At 52.2% G+C, this 25761-nt stretch overlaps 1 protein-coding gene and 1 long non-coding RNA gene across 8 annotated transcripts in view; one reads left to right on the top strand and one right to left on the bottom strand.

The window, feature by feature from the left end:
• The window catches only part of CFAP100 (cilia and flagella associated protein 100), a 66026-nt gene extending 46169 nt beyond the window's left edge, over positions 1 to 19857 (bottom strand). For 5 of the 7 annotated variants that reach the window (XM_070576424.1, XM_070576426.1, XM_070576427.1 and 2 more), the window contains exons 1-2: positions 19727 to 19857; positions 18659 to 18771 (exon numbers count right to left, since the gene is read on the bottom strand). In XM_070576424.1, the coding sequence (XP_070432525.1) occupies positions 18659 to 18707 (49 nt within the window). In that variant the 5' untranslated portion in view covers positions 18708 to 18771; positions 19727 to 19857. Of the gene's footprint in view, positions 1 to 18658; positions 18772 to 18973; positions 19578 to 19726 lie in introns of those variants that run through there. The other 2 variants (XM_070576430.1, XM_070576425.1) reach the window with 2 other exon arrangements.
• Positions 19456 to 24512, top strand: LOC139076079 (uncharacterized). The gene is made up of 2 exons (XR_011527301.1): positions 19456 to 19581; positions 23980 to 24512. It is a non-coding gene; the product is annotated as an uncharacterized lncRNA (long non-coding RNA).
• The last annotated feature ends 1249 nt before the right edge of the window (positions 24513 to 25761 follow it).

Raw genomic sequence — 25761 nt, 5'->3', positions numbered from 1 at the left:
AGCTATGCACACAGGGTCAGGCTGGGGAGAGACTCCAGACACAGCAGGGCTTCAGTCCCAGCATCCTCACCTGCCTGCTGAGCAGGCTTGGCAGGTCACTGGGCTTCTCTGAGCCTCAGTTTCCATACCTGAGATGATCATGCTGACTTTGCTGGGAAATTGTAAGAATTGTGCAAGAAAATGGCCACAAAAGTCCCTAGCATACATGCCTGGCACACAGAGGCGTTTCGTACCTTCCCTGTCACATCCTTCAATTTGTTACTTAAGAGTTGTGCAGGACCATTTTCAGGGCCCAAGGGCCCTAAGTGTCTGACTCCTGGCCAGGCAGCCAGGGCTTCTGCTGTGAGCCTCCCACGGTGTCCCTTGGGGCTGGGATGGACCAGGCAGACCCCCATTTCCTAGTTGCTCTCTCATTAACCCATACGCACAAAGAAGGAGGCATTTGGCCAAATACTCCCTCCCACCCCAACTCAGGAACCCTTTGTTGCTTGAAGATTCCAGTCTGTGCCAGCCAGGAAGGACAGCCTGCCCAGGAGGGCAGAGGGGTGGGGGCTGCCAGAGAGCCTGGAGGTGTGCTCTGGGGGCAGCTCAGGGAGCCTGTTCTCTTGGACCAATGTGAGGGAGGGCGACCTGGGATGGTGAGGGCGAAGTCAGGGCCTGGGAGGTGGGGGCTATGATCCCAAGGGCCAAGCCCTGAGCAGATGAATGATGGGATGTGGGAAGAGTGAGGAAGAGAGAAGGAGTCTTGGGGGCCTGTCAGGAAGGTCAGGGCCTGGGGCCAAAAACTCAAGTGACTTCAGGGCCAAGCAGAATATATAATGGTAAAGGGAGAGGAGGCAATAGGGAGTGGTGAGGACTGTGGAGAACTCAGGAGTGCAGGTTTATTGTTTTCTATCTTCCTCAGTGGCTATAAGGTTAAATTTCCAGGTAGTAAACTTTAATTAACCATATCATAGAAATCAGAAGATACCACTGTTATTTAAAAAGACCAAAACCAAAAACAAATAAGCCAAACCCTAATAAAATTTAACATATATGGTGTCAGAAGTGGGATCTGAAGGAGGTGTCCCCCAAGAGACAGGCACCACCAGAATTAAGCAAGGTACCCACACCGAGTCCCTGTGCTCATCGCTGCTGTGAGCTGCCTGCAGCTTTCGCTCTGGTGAGTCTCTTCCCAGATTCCCAGCTCCGCTCCCTCTGCATCCTGAGCTCTCTGACTTTATTTGGGATCAGGAGGCGTTGTCCTCTTGGGGGAGGGACTTTGTCTCTCCAGGTTCAAGGCTCTGTCCTTGGGTTCAAGGTTCCATCCTGGGTGAGGACTCAGTTGTTTTCTGAAGGTGGCACAGTTCCTTTGGGGCTCAGGCTGAGAATCCAGTTTTCTTTGGATTTCAGGTTCCTTTTGGGATCAGGGCTGGAATCTGGCAACTTTCTTTTGTTTGTAGATTCCTTTGGGGTCAGGGGTAGGACCCTAGCAACTTTCTTGGGTTTTCAGAGGAAATTTCAGAATGGGATCCCAGCCATCTAAATGTTCTGAGGGAAACCCTCCTTCAGGGGCCCTGGCTGGGTTTATGTTTAAGAACTGTGGGCCCCCGACATGGGCATTTTTAACCAAGAGGGCCAAACTGGCCGAGAGTAGTCTGGAATTACAACGGCCATTATGGGGAACTTGCCATCTCCCCAACTCACTTTTCCTAAACCAAACTGGAAGACCGTGGCTCTAAAATTAAGCAAAATGAATGGTGTGTCTATCTTCATTGGTACCTGGAGGCCTCTGGACACACACAGAGCTCTAAATCACCTCGCTACAGGACACCTTGTCTAAATTAGCCAAAATAACTAAAAAACAGGGAGAATAAACTGGCTTCTGAAGCCTCGTGTTCCCTTCCCCCTTCTTCTTTGTCTCAGGCACCCTGTTGTCTTCTGAAACCCCTCTGTCTCAGGCTCCACCCCCAGCAGCCATCCTGTGCCTGGCTCCACCCCAATACCATCTTCTTCTCTTCCCCTCTGGGAAAACCTACACCTTTAAAATCAGACACTCTGAGGATTCAAATGTTGAATCTTTGAGACATAAAGTTTTAAACTATAAACTATGAGATGTGTGTTTATGTCTGCCTATGTGTCTGTGTGTGGATATGTGTTATAGAGATGTGATATTTTTCTGCCTCTTGCTGGTAATGCTAGAATTGATTTGTGGAAAGTTCTTTTTAATTGGCTTGAAATTAAGCACTTATAAGTTAAGTGGGTTTTTTTCTTCTTTTTCTAGTGAGGGAGATTGGCCCTGAGCTAAACGTGTTGCCAGTCTGCTTGAGGAAGATTGTCCCTGTGCTAACATCTGTGCCAATCTTCGTCTACTTTGTATGTGGGGTGCTGCCACAGCATGGCCTGATGAGCAGTGTGTAGGTCCGCACCCGGGATCCGAACCCACGAAGGCCAGGCCGCCAAAGCAGAGTGTGTGAACTTAACCACTGTGCCACCAGGCCAGCCCCTAAGTTAAGTATTTTTAAGGCTCAGAAATATGGTAGAAACTAACTCAAATGCTTTTCGAGTTTATGTGATCCAGGATTAATCTTTAGTAAACGAAAGCCAGTTTAAGATTATTGATGTATATTAAAAAACAGGCGTGTCTTCAGAGTCATTAGTATTGGGTGTAAATGCAAATAAGCAACTTCTTCTCTGCTGGGTTTACCGGTCAAGAAGGCTCGTGCTCTCTGTTTCACAATTTGTCAGCAGGAAAGTAACTTAATAGCTATTGGCTGTTAATGTCTAATCCAAGCATGATTGTTAAAAGCAAGTAATTAAAAGAAATGTAAATAAGATCAGAGTTTATACTAAATTAAACTAAATAATGGATAGTCATTGAATACCTAAATAATTTTCCAAACAAGATAAAATATTAAGACATTAATTACTAAACATAGTTTATCTACTTTTGACTTCCTAGTGCAAAGAAGCTAAAGATAAATTTGGGTCTGTTGGTAACCATGTCTTGTGTCACACTCAAAGATTGCACTGTTCCAAAGGAGAGATACTCCTAGAAATTATGAAATGCATTTATAAATCTGCCAGTCCACGATTGCTCACTTCTTAGTTTTCACTAGGAATTGGGGATTCCAAGGGTTAAGAATTCTAATCTATGTAACAAAAGCAGCTAGAAACAAAAAGGGAAGCACCTCTGTAAGCAAGGAAAGCAGGATGTGTGTTTCAGTGAAAGAAGGAATGAGGAATGGAAATGGATTCTGTTGAGGGAAAATTATTTCATCCTAAAGAGAGACTGGTTATCTCAGAATGGGAAAAAGAAAGACATGAGACAAAATCTGAGCATACAAAGAAAGTTGTAGAAGATTTATGAAAAGAAATCTTGGGAAAAGAATTTTATGAGCAGTCAGGGCGGGCTGAGATTGCAATGAATGAATTATAATCTCAAAATAAGCTGATGCAACCTTAAAATTTGGCTTTCTTTTCTGTTAAAAGGACAAGGTTTTCTTGGGCTATTGGGCTGCTGGTGAAACAGATTGTGAAAGCTTCCTCACCTTACATAATATGCCTAGAAAACAGAGATTTTACGTTTTCTCAAAATATCCTGTGTGTGTGTGGTTTGTTTGTTTGTTTTTAAATCAAGTCTTTCCTTACGAAAACTGAGTCATCTTAATTTTGAAGAAGTTAAGTTTTGTTCACACTATGTGACCTTTTATAGTTACCTTTGAAACCTGTTATTGTAACTTTGGTCAAATAGATACTTAAGTATTATTTCATAATGACCTGTGATCCTATTTGGTCTAGTGTTCAAACTTTCTGAGATTTTTGGCAAGCTTCCCAAAATATTCAAATTCTAAATGACATCTTTTCAACCTGGATGTAACTTTGAGATTTTCCAGAGGCACTTAAGACATCTCAAAATGTTTATTCCCTCACCTTATAAAAGGGAAATATTACACTAATTAGGTTTAAGTGGTATGTCAAATTTCATGAGCACCATACCTTTTTAGCTTATATTGTATGGGTGAGTGTTACTAAAAAATGTTCTAGAAATTGTATAAAATTCCTAAAAATCTGATAAGTCCTAATACAATGTTATTACCTGTAATTTTAGTTACTACCTAAAATGTATGTCATAAAAATACCCAAATTTCCTTGTCAACTGCCTTTTTTAAGTCTTTTGTCAGTTACAAAAGTTATTGTTTTACTCTGATGCTTTTATAAAAATGTTTCATTTTCAAAGAGATTCATGGAAAAGACTGACAAGTACTCTGGAACACAGGTTTTGGTAACTTTAAGATCCTAACACTGAGCTGGGTGGGAATTTCTGGGGAGGGCTGACTGCTCTGATGTTTGGTTCCCACATGTCAAGGCCCCTTTTTCTCCTCTCCTGTAAGCTCTCCATAACTTACAGCAATTTGGTAAAGTGTACTTTGCAACAAGGGTTGAAGCATTTATTTTTTTCTCTCTACCTAATCCCTCCAGAATTTGGAAACTCGTAAGTATCCTTTTCGTGACAATATGCGTATTTGCACGGGTTCAGTGAAGGTTGTTCTCCTTGGAAACAGGACACAGTTGGAATTATTGGCTCCGTTACCAAGGCTTTGACTAGAATGTCATATTCAGGAAAGATGTACAGACACTCAGACATGGCTCACAGCTTTAAGGAACTGCTTGAATAATCGACCTAGGACCTTGCTTACAAGAGCCAGCAAAGCAATCTTAAAAAAGAGCTTGCACGGTCGATCACTAGGCTTGCTACACTTATATAAATAATCAGGCCAAGCTTAATACAAATGAGTTTTACTACAATTATCTTTTATAAAAATGGGGGTAATTGTGGAGAGAGAAATTATGCTTGCACGTTTGTAGATATTAGATTCTAGCCCTGTTTACTGTCTTTAAGGTGTTGTTATACCTGTAACCTGGGCTGGACCCTAAATTCTTCCAGTCTCCTTAAATGCCTGGCTGTGATACTCCAAACTGACATTTCCACTTTTACTGCCCTTGAAATCTCCTTGGGAGGGACTACACCAGGCCCTCCTCTCTACCCAGATGGCAGCCAGACTTCAGGGACTCGAGCCTTGGGTGCACATCTCACAGCTGAAGAAGGCTCCACCTGACATCTGGTCCTGAACAAACACTGGGGACCTCAAATCAAACTGACCAGGAAGAGAAGCAGCCGACGTCTGAGGGAGACAGCTTTCCCAGGATGAGTGGACCAGGCCTGGGCACCCTCTTCCACTGTTGTTTCTTTATTTTCTCCCTCTCTTTCCTGGAAGGGCAATGCCCTTGCCGACATTTCTTAATCCCTCCCAAAAGGGGGAACCTCTCTGATTGTGGGACTTGCCATTGGAAAGCTCAGTGTGTCCAAGACAGTAAGGACCCTCAGCTCACCCTAGAAGGAATTTCACTGGGATTCCGCCGCTGCTGTTTGTGTAAAATGCTCTGCTGGCCCATTTTACCGACTCGGGGTGATAAGGCCACCTAAACTCATTTATTGCTTTAAGTTCACCCAACCTTGCAAGGAGAAAACAAGATCTTTTGAATATTTGTATGAAAAATTTTGTGGGACAATCAGTGTAAGTAGAATTGTGTATTTCTCAACATATCCGTGTATTCAGGCAACCTCTCGGCACGTAACAACACAGCGTCTGAGCCTTGGTTACACGAGGCGAACGCTCTATGCTGATGAACGAGTCTACAGAGGATGTCACTGACATGGGAGCCTCGTGTGCACCCGCTGGTTACCTCTTCATCTGTGGAGTTTTCAGTAATGGCCTTTCTGCCTGGGCAACTCATTGCCTTGAGAGCTGGGGAACAGAAGGACAGCGTGCCCTTGCTGTATCCACTGTCCTGTTCTCTCTGCATGACCAAACAGAGACCTCTCATTGTCTCTGCCGTTGAATCTGCATGGTAGCTCTAAATGAGAACTCCCAGGAGGCATACGTGACTCTGGGTTTGCCTCCATGGGAAGAGCTTTCTCCCCATGGATTGGAGTGAGTGCCAATAAAGCTCTCCCTGACACCAGAGGAGTTGGCCGGCGCCACAGCCAAAGCCATTTCAGCTCAGCAATGGTCCCTTCACTCACTGGCCGAGGTAGTTGTAGACAATCGTTCGGCCCTGGATTATCTACTTGCTGAATAAAGAGGTGTCTGTGTGGTGGCGAACACCTGTTGTTTCCGGGTCTGCCACGCCTCACCACAGCACGCACATCCTGGATTGCCATTCTTTTGGCTATTCCCAAATACGCTCATTTTGATGGTAAAGTAGTAGGCGAATTTGCTTTTTAAGTTGACACTCAGCATCTCAGTAGCACTCTGGCTGAGCCACTCCTCTCTGCTGCCAACACCCTTGTGTCCCCTACTTCTCGGGGCCACATGCCCTTTCCCCAGCTTGGTGGGGCCTGTGGGGCCTCCTTGACCCCCTACCACCATCTCAGCCAAGGATTTGGATACTTTGCACTAGGGTGCTCCATAAAATGTCCCCTCCAGCTCTGGGCCCTCCAGCTCTTCAGAACTGCTCTCTCTTTCTCTCTAGGTTGGAAATGTGCCCAGGTAGGTCCTCTAGATCCAAAATGGCTCTCCTAGCAGCACTGCTATCTCCCAGAATTGGTTAGAAATGCAAAATTCCAGGCCACTCCAGACCTACTGAATCAGAGTCTGCGTCCTGACAAGCGTCTCAGCAATTTGAATGCACCACAAAGTCTGAGGATTTTCTGAGCACAGGTTGCATGCTCAGTCCCAGCTAGGGGCGAGAGCATACAGAAGCAAGACCAATTTACTATGGTTTACCTTTGTCCAGCAGCACCTAACTAGTTGTAAGTGGGAAAAGGAAGAAAGGAAGGAAGGGAAGGAGGGAGAGAGGGAAGAAAGACAGAAAGATGGAAGGAGGAAGGGAGGGAGGAAGGAAGGAAGGAAGAAAGAAAGGGAAAAAGGAAGGAAAGAAGGAAGGAAGAAAGGGAAAAAGGAAGGAAGGAGGGAGGGAAGGAAGGAGGAAAGGAAGGGAAGAAGGAAGCATGGACGGAAGGGCAGATGGAGGGAAAGAAAGAAGGAGGGAAAGAAGGGAGGAAGGAAGGAAAGAAGGAAGGAGGAAGGAAGGAAATTTCGTTTTTGGAGATTTTCATTTGAATTTGCATTTGAGTCAAAGTCCTAATTCTGGTTACTGACACTGATCTATAACATGAGATTCTCTGATCAATTCTGTTTCCAAAGATGTAACCTAACTATAAGTATAACGTAAGCCATTCTGCCTCCCCCCGCCCTGTGCCCTGGGGCTCCCTGTGGGACTGGCGCGTCTTTACCTCTGACAGGCAGCCGCTGGAGCTGCCTGGAAAGGAGACACCGGTCAGGGCATGTGAGCCCAGCCCCCAGCCGACAGCTTGCCTGGCAGCTGCATCCCTCCCCCACAGCCACTGCTCAGTATGGAGTTGTCCTTTCATGCAGCTGCCCCTTTTGGCTTCTGGAGCGTGTCTCTCCTTTGCTCTCTCAGACCCAGGGGTGGGCAAGGCTCCCGCTGTTAACTGAGCACCACATCACCCCTCTTTGCTTCCCCGGCCTCTGTCCACAGTCCCTTCCTTATATGTTCCCCAAATTATTCCACTTGTGTGGACCTTCTGTGTCCTGCTGGGATTCTGGTGATTGCCCTTACCCAGCTCCATGGCCCACTTCTGACTGCCGTGTCCCCTTCTGCCTCTCATTCGCAGCCACCCCTTGAGAGCTGGCCAAATTCATTGCCTCCACTTGCCTCCCCTCCCTAACCCCGAGGGAGTCTGCCTTCTGCCCCCAGGCCAGCAGGCCACTCCTGCGCCGGAAGAGGTCACTAAGCCCGCTCAGACGCACTCCTCATAGCCCCTTCGTGGGCTCTGGTCTCCCTCTGGCCTGTCCAGCTGCTCTCTCGGCCTCCTTTGTAAGCTCCTCCACCTGTCAGGGGGCTTCAGGCTGTGTCTTGAGCTGTTCTTTGTCTCGCCCACAACCATGGCTTCAGTTTCCATCTATTTGCCAACGACATACATCTCTCCCTATTCTCCTAGACTCCAGGCCTCCATCCACAGCAGCCTTTTTGGGGTTTCCACTTGGCGGTTCCCATAGGCACTTGAACTCAGCACATCCACCTGACATCCCTGTCTTCCTCCTGCTCCCGTAAGACCCACTCCTCCCCTGCTTTGTGCCACCTCGGCAAACAGTACATGACACTCAGGTATTCTTACCTAAGAGAGAGTCACCCCTGAGCCTTCCTCCTCTCCCATGCCCCCATCCAGTCAGGCACCAAGTCCCACGGACTCTCCTGGAAAGCACTCAGTCCATCCACCTCCCTCCCTCCCTCCCTCCCACCACCCTCCTCTAAGCCACCGTGTCTGTCTGTCTTCTGTGATTTCCCCTCCATGGACCAATCCCACATCAAATCCTGACCAACCCGCCTCCCCACCCCCTAGCAGCCTGGCAGATTATTTTAAAACACAATTCACAAAACTGATCGTGTGTTTATATCCTCTGTGACGGCCAAAGTCTAAGATGGCCCCCAATGTCCCTGGCCTCCTAGCATTCATGACCTTCTGTAGCCCCCTCCAATTCTGAATCATGGTTGGCTTGTGTCACCAACTGTGGAAGTGACACTGTGTGGCTTCTGACGCAAGATCACAGAAGACATTGTGGTCCTGCCTTGCTGTCTCTTGGATCACCTGCTCTGTAGGAAGTCAGCTGCCATATTGGAAGGACACTCAAGTGGCCTACAGAGAGAACTGTGTGGGGGGAAACTAAGGCCTCCAGCCAGCTGCTGTGCGAGTGAGGCTGCGTGGGAGCCAATGCTCCAGCCCGGTCAAGCCTTTAGATGATTGTAGATGAGACACCTTGAGCCAGAATCACCAGGCAAAGCCCCTCATGAACTCCTGACCCACAGAAACTGTGAGCTAATATATGTTTACTGTTGTTTGAAGCAACTAAATTTTGAGGAAATTTGTTACACAGCAAGAGAGGACTGATACACCCTTGAGTGGCACCCTGGGGTTTGTAGGACCAGGACCTAAATAAACGTGACCTGGCAGACCGTGTGTGAGCTCACCCAGCAACCTCTGCAGCTTCTTATCCAGCCACCACCCTCCCTCTTAGTCACCACCCTTGGCCACTCTGAGACTCTCATGGACCCTTGGACAGGCTAAGCCTCTCTCAGACGCAGGCACTGCCACATGCTGTCCCCTTTGCCTCTTCACCCCATGCTAGACCAAGCCCCCATCAGCCAACACCTTCCTGGTCTGTCCTTTTCTCTGGAAGTCCCCCTGACCACCTCGTCCAGACCAGAGGGCCCGCCTCATGCCCCCCAGAGGCAGCCCTCCCCTTCCCAGCATGCATCCCATCTGCCGTTATTTAGACATCTGCCACTGCCTCCTTTTATGAGGCAGGAAACTCCTCGAGGGCAGGGGCACCAACCATGTCCATCACGTTCTGTGTCTGATGCTTTAACATCTGGACCTGGCTGACCTGGAGGGGCTGTCCCCCTATCAGCCAGTCCCTACAGAGAGTAAATGACTCACCCAAGGCCTGCTTTTCAAATGCAAACCAACCAATCCAGAGGCCACACCCCCACCTCCTCTTGGACTCTCACCCTTGGGGCCACTACCCCCTGCCCTGATCCCCAGGGCAGGTCTCAGACAGCTCAGGACAGCCCCATGCCCCAGAGCCTGTGAAGTCATCCAGACCAGCCTATCCTGAGCCTGCTCGCCCTGCCTCGCTGCTACTTCCTGCAGAAACCACAGTAAAGGCTCCTACCCACAGTTCCTCACTCCCTCTGCCTCCCGACCACCCTGGTGCTTCCCCGCATGGCCCTGCACAGTGTGCCTGACGTCCTGTTTCTAGGGATCTGTAAGTAACCAACTGTCTTCCCAATGGCAGGCATTTCCCGATCTGTTGGCTTCACCATACCTGAATGATAATGAAACTTGCATTTTAAAACAACAGGAACCACACCTGTCTCATCCATCACCTCTCCCCAGCTCCTTATCAGTGATGATACCAAGAAGGCAGCCAGGCCTCTGTGCAGCCACCCTGGGGGCTTCAGAACAGTGCCTGGGCTTGGTGCCAGCAGACTATGGTCCTCTCTGGGATTGTGGGCACAGGGTGTGACCATCACTCACTCAGTGTCTGTCTAGCCACTGTTTATCGGCACTTTCTGTGTCAGGTGCTGCTGCACGTGCCGGGATGCCTTCTCTGAGTCTACACTCTAGACAGATAACAAACAAACAAAAATATGGTAGAGCATTGGGGCATGATAAGTGTTATACAGAAAAGCAAAACAGGGTAAAGGGCAAGTGAGAGGAGAAATTCCAGCAAATAGGGCAGTCTGGGAGGACCTCACGGCAGAGGCAACATTTCAGCAGAGACCTGAGGGAAGTGACAAGTTGGAATGGGGTCACTGAAGCAAGAGAGAGCAGACAGGGTGGGTGTGGTGTCTCTCTTCTGGACAGTGCAGTGCGAGCTTAGGGAGTGTGGGAGGATGAGGCTTGAGAGGTGGCTGAGTCCCCATGGGCCACGGAAGAACCCTGGGTTTCATTGTAAGAGCAATGGGAAGTCACATAAAGGTTTAAGGAGGGGAATGACATGATTCAAGGTGTGATTTTGAGAGCTTGGGGACTGCTGTAGCTGGGTCTAGGCTGGTTGGCAGCTGGTGGGGTGGTGGACATGCTGGACCTTGGAAGTTGGGGGTGACTCCTCAGTTGTTGGCTTGGGCACCTGGGTGACAGTTTCACGGTGGGGTGTCTGGTGGGAGCAGGGAGGGATCAGGCTGCTGTAGGGTAGGTTGGGGCTGCTTTGGGCCCTCCTGGGGTGCAGAGCAGGCAGCCGGGTGAGTGTGGAGTTTGAGGGAGGGATCAGGCTGGAGATGGGAGTTGGGGCGCCACCATTTTCCAATCACTGAGCTTGGGAAGTGTCTAAATTCGTTGTGCGTCCAGAGGATGTAGTTGGCTCTCCTGTGCACACACATCAGTGTGCAGAGCGGGCGTCCGGGCTGAAAGCCCCGGGATGACAACGCTGCACAGCCCAGGGGGCTCTAGAGCGGAACCTCGCACAGGGTCAGAGTGACTCCAGAGGGTTGAATTAGGCATGCAAAGAGGTTTCAAGAATACACACTTTAACTGAGTAATTTCACTTATTTTTTATGTATGCACACGTGGGATATACGCTAGAAACCCACATCTAAATTAGTCTAAAAGGGCTGCTTCAAAATAAATAAAAATTCTAAGACAGTGTTTAGCCCTTTTTGGCAACATTTTTTACTTTCTTCATGATGCATAAACTAATGCTGGTCTTAAACTCAATGAAATGCAGGGGCTGCATGAGGTCACTTAGAGTCTGCAGCCCCAGCAAGGGGAGCTGTGGGTCAGGGGTCAGTGAGAGGAATGAGGCCCCGCCTGGAGGCTGAGGAGGAGCGGCCAGAGCGCGCAGGCTGGGCGGGCAGCATGGCTACCTGGAAGCCCAGGGGAGGAGGCGCCTTGAATAGGTGGAGGTGGCATGGCTGTCACATCTGTCATTTTGGTCTGTATTTAGATGACTCGCAAACCAATATTGCAGAATTCCCCTAAAGCTCCAACAGGCCACCAGGCCTCTGGCACGTCCCAAAGGCGCCTCCAGCTCAGCATAAACGGTGCTGCAAGTTTCCCCCAGACCTGCCCCACCCTGCCCAGCGCCACCTCCTGCTCCCCCAGCCCCTCCCATCCCTCACCAGCCTGCCCTGCACTCTGCTGCCCTGTTCTGGGTGCTCATCTGCTGGCCCTCCTGTGCCCTACCCGCCTCAGGGCAACTCCTGGCTCACAAGCCTTCAGTGACTGCCCACTGCCCACCGAGGCCCAGCCTGGTGTTTAGGGCCTCGTGCTTGTTCTCAGCTTACCTTCCTAGCCGATGGTGTGGCCTCACCCACAGCCTGTCCATCCACTCTGTGCCTCTGCCTGCGCTTCTTCCCAGAGTCCCTCTTGCCCTCTCCGCCTGCCCAAGGCCAGCGGCCCTGGCTCCGGGCACGGCCGCCCTCCTGCAGGACCGCAGGAGCTCACGCGCTGTGTGCCTGGCCCTGGCTCAGCTCCACCCTGGGACCACCTCATCTAGTCCCCACAAAACACGGGAGATGCGTCCGTATCACCCTTGTTCCTCAGGAGCCAAGGGAACCGAGAGGGAAGAGTTCCGCGACACCAAGGCCCAGCCGCGATCCAGCGCCCTTGCCTGCCTCTGACACTGCACAGTGCTACCCTCTGGAAGCCCCGGGCCGGGGGCCGTGAGAGAAAGGTCTGGGTCTGCTCTCCCCAGGGGCTGTGAACCAGGTACGGCCCTCTGTCCTCAGGCTGGGCTCCTCAGGGAGCGGGTCTGGGGCCTGCCATTCTCCCTTGGGCACAGCAAAAGAAGAAGACCTGCCCTCCTGGCAGCCTCCCACTTGGTGGCCAGGTGACTGGGTTCAAGCCTCAAGGAGAGTACCTGCGGTCAGCGGGGCAGCCGAGAGGCGACAGTCGCCCTCAGCTCTGCGCAAGCCCTGCTCCAGGTGCTTCTCAGCAGCCAGCCTGGTCCTGAGCCAGGCCCTCTAGACCGAAGCTGTGCAGATAAAGGACGTCCAGGTCCTTTGACCCAGCAACCCCTCTTCTGCTTTATCCCAGAGACTGTGGGGAGGTGCATGTCCAGGGGTCTATTCAGTACCCACTGGATGGGAAGTGGCCCTTGGGAGAGAGGTCTAGTGGAGGCTGGTGTGTCCCAGCATGGACATCTCCGCAGTCTCTAGAAAGCACAGAGCAGGGACTCCAAGGGAGGCGAAGAGCTCCAGCACTGGGGTTAAATGGAGAAGCTTGCCATCGCAGCACAGACGCACTCCCCGAGGGCTCTCTGCCCTCATCCCCTACCCCTCTCCCCCTCCCTGCATCCCTCTGCTCCAGCCGCTCAGTCTCCTGCTTCCTCACTCAGGCCCCAGGACCTCTGCACCGGCAGCTCCTCCGCCTGGAGCGCGCCCCCTCAGGCCCTTTGAACAGCAGGCTGTCTCTCTCAACTGCTCCCACACCAGAGGTCTTCCCAGACTCCTGGGCACAGAGACCCCACCTCTGTGTGACGCTGCTTGACTTGACTGCTCTCTCCTTATCGAAAAAAAGCATCTGGATCACCTGTCACTCATTGTCTGCAGGGAAGTCGGTCTAGCTTGTGGGGGTTGAAATAATGACCAGCCTCTGTGTGGCCCCTCAGCAATCAACATACAGCCTCAATTTGGGAGGACAAAGTCCTTATTGTGCACCCTGGCACCAGCAAGCCACACCAGGCATGTGGGCCACCCTTCCCACTGCTGCCGGGCTGGAGGCTGAGAATAGACACTGGCAGCCTTTCCACAAAATGCCAAAATTCACCAAAATTTCCCAGCCTCCTCATTGCCTCCTTTCCTGGAAAGTGCAAGCCTCCACGCTCCCATTTTGGATTCTGATCGGTCCTGCCAGCTCAAATGCTGTTTTGGTGGAGAGACTGATTCCTGGATCTTCCTACTCTGCCACCTCCCATGATGTCACCCCATTCCTCGATGTTTATTTTTTAGATGCCATTGTGAATGGAATTGCTTGCTTTCTTTCTTTTTGAGGAAGATTAGCCCTGAGCTAACTAACATCTGCTGCCAATCCTCCTCTTTTTGCTGAGGAAGACTGGCCCTGAGCTAACATCCGTGCCCATCTTCCTCCACTATATGTGGGATGACTGCCTCAGCATGGCTTGCCAAGTGGTGCCATGTCCGCAACCGGGATCCGGACCAGCGAACCCCGGGCCACCTAAGTGGAACGTGCGAACTTAACCGCTGCGCCACCGGACCGGCCCCTGGAATTGCTTTCTTAATTTCCACGTTGGACTGTTCATTGCTGGTGTATAGAAACACAACCAACTTTTGAGTGTTGATCTCATGCCCACAACTTTGCTGAATTCATTTATTAGCACTAGCCACTTTCTTATGGATCCTTGGGGATTGTCTCTATATTGGATCACGTCCTCTGTGAATAGTGACAGTTTCACTTCTTCCTTTCCAAATTGGACGCCTTTGCCTTCCTTTCCTCATCTAAGTGCTCCGGCTGGAACTTCCAGTACAATGTTGAAGAGCCGTGGGGAAAGCAGATGCCTTTGTCTTATTTCTGATCTTGGGGGAAAACTTTCAGCCGGACAGAATTTTCTTGAGGGCCTGTTATGTGCCAGACTCTGGGGAGACAACAGCACACAAGACAGACAGACACCCCTCCTTTATGGAGCTTACGTTCTACCGGGGAGAGAGTGACAAGCAAGATAAATGAGGAAGGGTGAGGCAGGTGGTGGTGGTGAGTGCCAACCAGAAACACAGCAGGGAAGCGTGAGGAGGAAGGCAGGAAGGGCGGGCTGCTCCGTGACTGAAATGGATGTAGAGGGGAGGCTCGCTGAGAGGGTGACATCGAATGAACCTCTGGAGGAAGTGAGGGAGGGAGCCACAGAGAAATCTAGGGGGAGAGCATTCTGGGCAGAGGGGACGGCGGTACCTAGATGCTGAGGGGACTGTGCCTGTCCTGCCCAAGGAATACAGTGGCCAGAGTGGCAGGAATGGAGCAAGCACAGAGGGGACAGCTGTTTGTTGCATCTCCCCAAACTCTCTGAGAGCGGGCACCACCTCTGCACCGACCTCTGCACCCACAGCCTGGCACAGTGCCTGACACATAGTAGGTGTGGCCTGACATGTGGACGCCCGCTCCTCCCACCTGGCACCAGCTGGGCTTCAGATGGCCCCATTTGGCAGCTCCCCAGATGAAGTTTGGGTCACTTAAAACCATGTTTCCTAAAATTGCCAAATTAAACTACTGCATCCAGCCTTTGCCCACCCCCCAGTCAGGGATGTCAGGGAAGGCCCAGCCCTCTGTGGGTTTAACAGATCTCTCTGGCTCCCACACCCTCCTCTGACGCTCCCAGTGTGGGGAATGTGGACTTGAGGGGCAGCAGGCGTGCCCCCTGGGGTCTGCGCCTGGCGAGTGAGGCTCCTTCAGCAGGATGGACCTTTCCAGCCTCCTCCTCCCATGCCTGCCTCTTGGAAAATACTTTCAGCCACTCAATGAACACCCCCTCCCCATGAGGCTCAGGCTGGGTTCTTGCCTGGATGTCAGGGCCCCAGAGATGGAGGGACCAGCTGCAGGCCACATCTCCCTGAGCTGGCTCTGCACTGGGGCAGGTGTGCAAGGCACGGGGGCCAGAGCTGGGGGCAGGTCCTGCCGTCCTCGCCCCCACCAGCCCTAACTGGGAAGGCTTGGAGTCCACTCTGGGCTTTCCCTGACTCCTCTGCCCGGCCAAGGTCTTTATCAAGTGTCCTCTGTCCTCTGCACCACGGGTGAGGCCTTGCCCGGGGTCTTGAGGGAGGCCGTGGGCAAAGCAGCCGCTAGTCATAAGTCATACAAACCAGAAACTGGGCAATTTCCTGCTTAAACCCTTCCCATCACCTCAACAAAACCAAATAGTCCTCCCAATGGCCCACAAGGCCCTACCCATGGGGTCCACATTGGCCTTCTGTGTCGTCCTCTAACACTCATTCCCATCTCAGGGCCATTCCTGGGCCTTCCCGCTGCCTAGAATGCTCTTCCCCCACTCTCTCCTCCTTCAGGACCGTTATTGAAGATGGTGCAGTCACCTCCTAGAGGCCCTTCCTGGTCACCCCTCCCATTTAAACTACTCACGCCACCTGCTCAAAGCTTCCAACGGTTTTCCTTGCCTCCACTCCTTGGCTGTTGTAAATACAGATCGGTTGTTTGTTTGCCAATGCCTGCCTCCCGCACCACAGTGTAAGTCCCATGTGGGGACTCCTCGGTTTCACTCACCCCTGAATCCCCAATACCTAGAATGTGTGCCCGCATACAGCTGGCACTTCATCAGAGTTTGCGAATAAAAAGCAAACCCAGACCTCACTCCTCTGAAGTCAAATTCCAGCTAAGTCTTTGCCCAGACCCCCACCCCCACGCCGTCCTGCACTCTCTCAGCATCTCCCTCTGACTCAGGCTTCACACACTCAGAGAGCAGCCGAGGGCCGGGAGGTGGAGTGGTGGGTGTAAGACGAGTAACAGTGGAGACACCACTAGCAGCAATGTCAATAAGGCTCCCATGGTAAGGCACTTACGATACAGCAGTTATGGTGTGCCCAGCATCGTGCTGAGCCCTACATCTCACAGGAGCCCCGCGAAGAGGCAGTGCTCCCATTCCGCAGATGAGGCCGCTGAGGCTCACAGAGGTGACACACTCGACTAGGTGTGTCTGCCCTCCGCCCTTTGGCTGGGGCTGGGGTCCAGACGCTCCATCTGCACCCGGCCTAGGCTTGGAGCTTGGTGTCCCCAAGCCCCTCACCCCTGGAGGGCTCAGTCTCCCTGCCCCCCCCCCCCCCCCTTAGTCCCCAGCTCCTGCAGCGGAACCCAGGACACTGGACTCGCATTCCTCCTAGCTTGAGTCTCTAGCTTGATGCACCCCCACCCAGGCCGACTTCACTCACCTGCCTGGCTTGGCGCCCCTGCCCGGCCCGGCCCGGCAATGCCCCAGGACTGTCCACTCGGCCGTGCCTGCCTGGCCCGTTCCTCCCCAAATGCACTCAACCCAGACCAGGTCACTCAGCTCAGAGAGGCCCCCTGTTTGCAAGTTACCTCCAAGGGAGATGATACACCCAATCTTGAAGGTCACAGGGTACCCCCTATCTAGCCCCCTTCCTGGTACCACAGGATGAATCAACATAGTTTACGAATCCTTCGGTTGTCTTGCGACAGCACAATTGTGTTGCATTGTTTTGTGTGTGTTTAGAGTTAATTTATCTGGAAACATTTCAAAGCTATCTGCTTTTTTGGGTAACCCTATTTCAGCCTTTCTTCACTTGTCAGTTTACTCTGGAGCAGAGTGAGCGAGAGCGAGTGAGTGAGTGTGCCAGTGTCACACAGTGGGGACGCCTGCGGGTAGCAGCGCATGCTTTGAAACAAGCTAAAAGCCCATTAACAGTGGCCTGCTTGAACAAGTTGTGATATATCCACGGTATGGATTACTCTTCTGCTCAAAACTCCAAAAGTACAAGGGAACTCGTGCTGTACCGATAAGGAACGGTCTCCACAAGGCGAGGGTTAATGGAAAAAAGCAAGGCGCCAGCGTGTTGTCATTGTGTGGCCGTGTGTGTGAGAAGATGAGACACTGCATCTATACGTCGTACTTGCTTGTATGTGCACGGAACACACCTGCAGGGATACGAGAGACACTAGTGACGCTGGCCGCCTCCGAGGAGGGGACACTGGGTGTCTGGGGACAGAGTAGGGGTAGGGAGGTCTTTCACAAAGGGGTTTATGAACACACTTTTGAATTTTGAACCTTGGGAATACTTTACCCATCCAAACACGGATTAAATTAGAAGCTGACACACAGATGACAGTGGATGACACTGCTCATTAGCCCACTTCAGCCCAGGCGGCTCCCAGATGTGCCTCAGCAGCTTTCCTCCCTGCCAGCCAGGGGGAGCACCTGGCAGCCTGTGTGTGGCTCCAGAGGAGGGAGATGTTTCATACACAGGCCTGGGGCCAGCTGGCACCTCCCGTGGGTCGCCCCGTAGCCACAGCTGTAGGAAAGCTGAGAAAGGCCCACCTCCGTTGTGATATCTTCCTTAAGGCCGGTTATGGGGTGAATTGTGTCCCCCTCAAAATTAATGTTTTAGAATATTTGAAATCCTAACTCCCAGCACCTCAGAAGGTAACGTTGTTTAAAAATAGGGTCATTGCAGGTGTAACTAGGATGAGGTCATGCTGGAGTAGGGTGGGTACTGTGAAAATTAATAAACTGGAACCACATTTAAAATGGAGTCAGGAGGCCAGAAGGGGAAGCTCTCATGCACTACAATCCCCAACAGGAAGTAAAAAGACTTCTCTCCCAGCAACAGCTCAGCCAGGGAGAGACAGTCACGGCTCGGCCAGCGAGTGATGGTCACGGCTCGGCCAACGAGTGACGGTCACGGCTCGGCCAATTAGAGACTGCTGCAGCTCGGCCAGTGAAAAGCCACCACACTTGGGACTCCCAGTCTCCTCGACGGCCTCTGTTTACAATAGCCTTCTCAACTTCTTCCCCTCCATGAAAGAGCTTCTCATGCCCTGTTGAAGGGCACTTGCACATGTTTTGCCATGGTGGCAGACCCCAAATTGCAATTCTTTGTTGCTTCCGAAGAAATCCATTTTTGCTGGAGAAATAACTGGCTATCTGTTTAAGGTCAACAGCACCTAATCCAATATGACTCCTGTCCTTAATACAAAGGGGAAATTTGGAACAAACACACACAGAAGGCCGTGAGAAGAGGAAGGCAGAGGCGGAGGTGATGCTTCCACGAGCCAAGGAACTTCACAGATTACCAGCAAACCACCAGAAGCCAGGAGAGAGGCTGGCACATATTCTCTCTCACCACTCTCAGAAGGAAGCAGCCCTGCCAAGGACACTCAGATCTTGGACTTCCAGCCCCTAGAACTGTGAGACAATAAATGTCTGTTGCTTAAGCCACCAGTCTGAGGTGGCACTTGGATACAGCAGCCCCAGGAAACCAACACACGGAGTTTCTAGGGAACCTCAAGGCCTGATTTAGAATCACCTTAACCCTTGATGAAAACTAGACCTCACTGTGCCAGGCTCCCAAGGCTGTCTTTAACCTCTGAGACAGTGCGCAGCAGCCTGGTACTTACTGTGGTGAGCCGCGCCCTTGGAGACCATAGTAGACAGGATCTTGAACATCTGGGCAGAGGATCAAGGGCAGGGCTTGCTGCAAAACTTGACCTCGGCTAAAGGAGATTCCAACCTGGGGAACGACACAGTGCTTGAGCCAGGCGGTCCTCAGGCTCACAGCCCCTCACCCCTGGGTGGCTGTGAACAGCAGGCATTGACGGAGGGCTCACCATGTGGCCAACACCTGCTGCTCTCCTCCCCCTCCATGCTCTCTCCCCTACTTGACTTGGTTCTAGCTGCCCTGCCTAACCCTTCTGCTCCCAGAACACGCCCACCTTGGTCCGCCTCAGGGCCTTTGCTTTGGTTGCCTCTTCAGCCAAAAAATGTCCTCTCCCACCCAGCTGGGGGAGGAAGAATCCTCTCCTTTCAGATCTGAGCTCAAATGTCACCCTTCACAGAAGTCTTCTCTCATCACCCCATCCAAAGTGGGTTTTCTTCCCACCCCCAGATGACCTCACTTTATTTTCTTCTCTGCAATTACCCATTATCTGATTTATCACTTTAAAAAATCAGTTTACGCCCACTTCCCCCTAGAATGTAGGCTCCAGGAGAAAGAGGTCTTTTCTGAGTTGTAGCAGAGGCGCTCTTCAAAGCGCCTGGCTCGTCCTTAACTACTCGTGGACGGAGTTTTCATTTTGGCAAAGTAGAGACAGCGAAGTGTCCAAAGTCACACAGCCAGGAAGGGCCACAGCTGGGATTCCAGCCCAAGATTCCTTGTCTCCAAAGCTTGCGCCCTTGCAGCCACATTCCTGCTGCAGCGCCCACGGAGAGGAGTCCGGATGCCGGGAAGGCCTAGGTTAGCGGGGCCCCGGAGCCTAAGACGCCGGACGCACCGTCGGGCCACAAAGCAAGGTGCACAGGGAACGGATGGCTAGATGGCTAGGTAGGTGATAAAGCAAGCAAAGAAAGACTAAGCAAGGGCGGGGAGCCTTGCAAAGAGGCTTTGCGAGGACCGCCCGAAGAGCCCGCCCGGGGCCCAGCGCGCACCCCCGACCCCGCGCGCCCCCACCCCGGCCCCGCGCACCCACCGGCCGCGCGCCTGGGCTCGCTCGGAAGCTTCCGTGCCGCGGGTCCCAGCTCTGCGCGCCGCGCGGCGCTACGTTTACGTCGCCATGGCAACCCTCCTCCGGGAGACGGGCGGTGACGTCACAAAGGCCGCAGGGCCTGCCGGGGTGGGGCCTGGACAGGCGTTTCCTTTCTCCCTCCTTGGTTGTTCCGCGCCGCTCCTGCTCTTTGTCTCTCGTTCCCTTGTTCATTTACTCGGCCTTCACCTCGGGACGCACGTGGTGCAGAAATACACCTGATCCTTTCTGCGGAGTGGACCTCCCTTTCTAGAGGGGTGGTTCGTGAAGTGTGGTCCCCGGGGCCAGCGGCATCAGAAACGCTGGGAACTCGTTAGGAAAGCGAACGTTTGGCCCCACTCCTGAAGCAGAAACTTTGCGTGAGCCGGCACGCTGGGTTGTAAGAAGCCCTCCTGGGGATTCCGATGCCGGCTGGCTAAGGCTTGGAACCAGCGCTCCTTAGGGTGCGTGAGGCACCACGGAGACCCAGGGGCACAAGTTGTATCAGGAGAGAGGGCAGGGGGTGAGGGGATAAAGAGCCGGGATCCAGTTTAGATCGCTCAGATTCAGCTGTTGTGGCCACGGGGCGCCAGGGTCTGCCCTCTGCCCCTCCCCCAGCTCGAGACCCCTGTTCCCCCAAAGAAGCCGGAAACCGCTCCTTGAGTGCTGCCAGTGGTCACCAGATGTCCCCGCACGTCCAGGGGAGTTACAGCCTGACAAGGGCTGCTTGGCGCTGGGGGCACGTCAGGGCTCTGCCTTTCTAGGGACGTTTAGGGGTGCCTAGGGGAGTCTGCAGCAGTCTGCAGACCAGCAGTGTGGTGCTAGTGAGAACCCCAGGAGCTCCTGGCCCTGCCCAGGGCAGGGGCATTGGGTGGGAAGACCAGGTCCACTGAGTGTGGAGGGGCTCCCGGAGACGGAAGGAGCGGCGATCCCTGGGTGGTCCCTGGAGGATGGCGTCCCAGCCGGCAGGAACCACAGTGGGCTTTGTACGGGGGAGAAGGGAAGTTTTCTTGTATTAAGCCATATATGTGGTTAGTGCCTGTTGGGGGCGGGGCGGTGGGGGGGGGGGCGAGTATTTGTTGCAGCAGCTAGCCTTAGATACCCTGAACAGACAAGTTGCTCCAGTTTCCTCCCCTTGCATTGTCATTCGAAGTCCTAAGTGATCTGGCAGCCTGCCCTCCTCCCCACTGTCAGGGCAGGAGAGCGAAGAGCTGTGCAGCGGGCTGAGGTTTCCGCAGGCCAGACAGGTGCTTTGTTAATTCGTGACTGAGGCAGGGAGGTGAACAGTTCTGAAAGGCTTTCTCTCAAACACCAGGAGTTCTGATGAGACTCTTAGGAATCTAGAAAACAGGCAATCCAGAGAGAGAGAAAAGCTACTGAGTGACAAATAGACATGACAAGCAGTGGGATACACTGGAGTATGTGAGGAAGCCATTTGGTGTAAACCTAATTCGGCCTGACTTTGTTTTTCCAAAGGGCCTGACATGGCCGTTGAGCACGCGTTGTATATCTGCGTAAGCATTTGCTGTGTCCCAAAGACAGGAACAAATGGCCTTAAGATAAAGGTGCAACTCCCCCCCACCCGTCCCCCCCACGTTGGCATTTCCTTAAGGATAAGCATCTTTCCTTAGGCCAGGAACTGATTGCTGCGCTCACCTGTGACCACCCAGCTCGAGACAACAGAACTGCCTCCTCCCTGCTGTGCCCACGGAGACGAGACAGCAGACCCGCTATCTGCTGTGTCCATCACTTGCTGTGCCGACAGAGCAGTCTTGAGACTATTGTAAAAGGGACATTTCAATCCTATGTGAAACATCCTCTCTGGGGGTATATAATCACTCTGTGCACCCCACTTCTTTGGTGCCCTTTCTTCCTTTGGAAAGGAAGGCCCTGGACCATGGTCCTCACATTTTGGCTCAGAATAAACTCACCCAAATTTTCATTTATAGCTTGGTTATGGATTATTTTTGTCGACACTACCACTTCCCTGTTATCAGCAGATCAGTTTATGGACCATAGTGGGTTTTCCGTTAACACTTACAGACTGTTTGCATGTGCCAGGCACTGTCCTCTGGGCTCCACACAAATGGGCCCATTTAACGCAGGCTGCCCTTTGAAGCTGTGAAGTTCACCGGAGGAGACGGGGTCGCCACGGCAATAGGAACGTGCCCAGCAGAGCCAGGGAGCGCCAGAGAGGGGCTGTTCAGGCCACGGAGAGCCAGCCTTGCTCTTAGCCAGACACATTGCCTCTCACAGGAATTGTTTTATAATTTTATGCAATTATCCAAAGCAGTGATGCATACACTTGGCAAAAAGCCCAAGAAGGCCAAGGGTGCAACTTCACAGTGAAGGAAGTTCTCAGGTCAAGTTGTGTGTTCTTGTCTCTGCTTTGGCTGTCAGTTATTTAGACGGTTAGAAAGAAAATCATCCAGAAAATGTGGCCTGCTTTGGAACTTTTAAACTTGGCCCAGCAAATCTAACTGGAAACTCAATTTTCAGATTAAAAGCTAGTTTTAAAAATAAGATGGATGGATGGAGGGATGGACAGTTGGATAGTGAGGTGATCAAAGGCCGGTATAGTAACGTGTAACTTGTAGAACCCCCGTGGTGGCTGCCTAGGTGTTCACTACAAAATTCTTTCCATATTTCTGTCTATTTGAAGTCTGAAAATTTTCATAACAAAATGTTTTTGGGGGAAAAGCTGAGGATCTTCTTAGAGGGGAAAATTGTACTTCTGATTTTGTATTTTCCTCCTCAAAGAAGGTGGATCAGGGTTCTTGGGGAGAGACAGCAGAGATCAACTCTAGCCATTTGAGGGAAAGGATGTGGGGCTCTCCGAATCTGCAGGGCTGCCAGGAGCCAGGCTGGGGATGGGGGCAGGGGCAGAGCCCAGAGCCGCCAGCAGGAAAGCAGCTCCAGGGTGAGGCGGCCACCAGCCAGGCAGGGCCTCAGAGGCACCGTACTCTGCCGGGAGGACAGGTGGCAGGAGGGAGCGGCTGGACCTGTCCTCCAGGGCACCGGGGCTCAGCTGTCTTGCAACACTTACTCTGTGCCCTTGTTTCTCTCGTTCCCTGTTTTTGGAATGACCTTTATTCTGCCGACAAATTCCTACTCTTCTCTCAAGATTCATTTCAAGGGTCACCTCCCTGTGTAGGGTCCCTCTAACAGACCGGTGTGTGCTCTGTGGTCACAGCCTGCCTCCTCCAAATCCATCCCCTGGCATTTCCCAGGGTCCCTGCCACCAGCTGGGGAGGCCCCTGGGTGGGAGATTGAGGGCGGGTCCCGGGGGCCAGGGCGCCCATCCTTGTCCTCTGCTCCTGGCTTCTCCGCTGGGGCTGCCTTGCCGGCAGGCCTGCTGTGGTTCTGCCCGTCAGGAGCCCTGGCTCCTGGGTCCTGGAAGACCGCCTCCGCCTTCAGTCTGCAGCCGCTCAGATTGCCTCGCAGTTCCTATTTCGGCGTCTAGATCTTCAGAGCCTGTGTAACCCACTCCCTGTGTTAAGTTCCCTCTCTTTTAAACTCCTCAAGGGCTGGTGTTTTCCGGACTGAAGACTGACTGTCACACTTTGGAGAGGTAGGACAGTATGGTGGCCAAGAGAATGGGCTGTGGCATCAGCCGGGCTGGGTCCAAATCCCAGGGAGGTCCCTCACTGGCTATGTGACTTTGGACAACTTACTGAAGCGCTCTGGGCCTTAGTTTCCTCATCTAAAAAGTGGGAATAATAATAATGTCTGGGAGGTATGTTGTGTGGTTAGCACAGAGCCTGGCACCTAGCTGGGCCTCAAATAGTGCTTGTCTGCCAGTATTAGAGTGCGGTCTGAGGGGCCTGCCAACCAAGGGAGGGCCATCTGCAGGCCTTGTCCCGTGCGGACACGCCCAGCCAGCTGCAGCGGGCTGTGTGAGGATGCTGAGGGTCGGAGACAGGAAGCTGTTTGCCCAAGGCCAGAGAACTCATAGGCGGCAGAACTGGGATTCAAACTGGGGCAGTCTGACTCCACAGCCCTGGCTATTAACCACCACTGATGTCTCATCCCACTGGCCTGGGGCGAGCAGGGCTCAGCAGGCTGGGGAGGGCCAGGCTGTGGGGCCTGGGGCTGGGGAGGGAGTCTCTTGACTGCTTGGCCAGGCATTGTCCCTCCCCAGCCCCACCAGTGCCTGTGGGCCTTGGGTGGCCTGACATCTGGGCCAAGTACCTCAGCTGACTTTGGAACCTCTCTCCTAGGTGTGGCGCCGCTCATCTCGGTCAACAGCCTGGACAATGCACAGCACAGCCACTGGTGCTCTTGGATGTCTGCGGCTCCCTATGGAAGCAGAAACGCTGCAGGATGCCCGGCGGCCTCCCATTCGGGTCTGGGCAGCGCTGTGGTGTGGGATGCTGCACTGCCCAGGCCTCGTGCATCTGGATTTCCTTCTGCCTTTTCCTTCAGCCTCAGAGGCAGCAGGATATGGAGAGTGACTAAACCACGTCCACTCCACTTTTCGGTGACTCAGGCTTTTTTTTTAATTGAGGTATAATTAACATATAACATATTAGTTTCATATGTGCAACATAATCTTTCGATATTTGTCTATATTGCAAAATGATGAGCACAGGAAGTCTAGTTACATTCATCACCACACATGGTTACAAATTTTTTTCTCTTGTGATGAGAACTTTTAAGATCTACTCTCTTAGCAACTTTCAAATATACAATACAGTATTGTTAACTATAGTCACCTTGCTGTGCATTAAATCCCCAGGACTTATACATTTTACGAGTGGAAGTTTGTGCTTTTTGACCGCTTTCGCTCATTTCACCCACCTCCACCCGCTCTAGCAACCACCGATCTGTTCTCTGTATCTGTGAGCTCTTTTCCTTTTTTTCAGATTCCACATGTAAGTGAGATCATATATACACACACACACGTATATACGTACCATATTCTCTTTATCCATTCATCCATCACTGGACACTTAGGTTGTTTCTGTGTCTTGGCTGTTGTGAATAATGCTAAAGTGAACATGGGGGTGCAGACATCTTTTTGAATTAGTGTTTTTGTTTCCTGCAGACAAATACCAGAAGTGGAATTGCTAGATCATATGGTGGTTCTATTTTTAATTTTTTAAAGAAACCTCCATACAGTTTTCCACAGTAGCTGTGCCAGTTTACGTTCCCCTCAACAGAGCACGAGGATTCCCTTTTCTCCACAGCCTCGCCAGCACTTGCTAGTCCTGTCTGTCGGTAGGAGCCACGCTGATGGCACGCGGGGAGATCTCCCTGTGGTTTGAAGTCAGGGCTCTTCACGAGCTGTGTCTGCCATGTGCACTGCTTCATTTTACCCACTCCACATGGCTGTGGCCCCGTTCAAGCTGCGCTCGACAGTACCTCTGCCTGCCATGTGTCAGGGGAAGCTGCCAGGTCCTGGAAGTGTGTCTGAAGCACCATCCCCCCTCCCTCTCAGGCCCCTGGACTCAGTGCCCTCACCTCCCTTGTGGTGCTCTGGCCTGGCATACTTTTTATATCTTGGTCAGCAGACTGCTTTCCTGCCAGCTCACATGGACAGATAATTTGATGGGCATCTGGGGAGAAAACAGGGGTGACTTTTGGCACATGTGTTAGACTACAGTACAAGAGAAACAGTGTTAAGTGGGATAATAAGGAAAGTTTGAGAGCCCAGAGTCAGATTCAGTTGGCCTGAATCATTAAGGAGGGCATCCTGGGGGTGGCGTCATCTGCACTGGGTTGAAGGATGCATAGGAGTTAAACAGGCAGTTAGGGCCATGAGTAAGGGCCTTGAAAGAGCAGGGAAGAGTGTGCACCTGAGTTCAGGGAGCACGAGTCGCCCTGGGAGGCTGGGGCAGAGGGTGTGTGCTGGCGAAGGTGGGGGTGGTGGGAGGAAGGCATGGCGGGTGCCTGCCAGGCCACAGAGGGCTGGAGTGCTGTTCCAAGGCAATGAGGGGTCTTTCATTACTCCCCTTGGAGCACAAAGGAGGCGAAGCCACCATGGGATTTGCTACTTACTT

The sequence above is a fragment of the Equus przewalskii genome, chromosome 15, assembly GCF_037783145.1.
Source record: "Equus przewalskii isolate Varuska chromosome 15, EquPr2, whole genome shotgun sequence".
Lineage (NCBI taxonomy): Eukaryota > Metazoa > Chordata > Mammalia > Perissodactyla > Equidae > Equus > Equus przewalskii.
The sequence above is the reverse complement of the archived record's forward strand: the minus strand, read 5'-3'. Positions and strand labels throughout refer to the sequence as shown.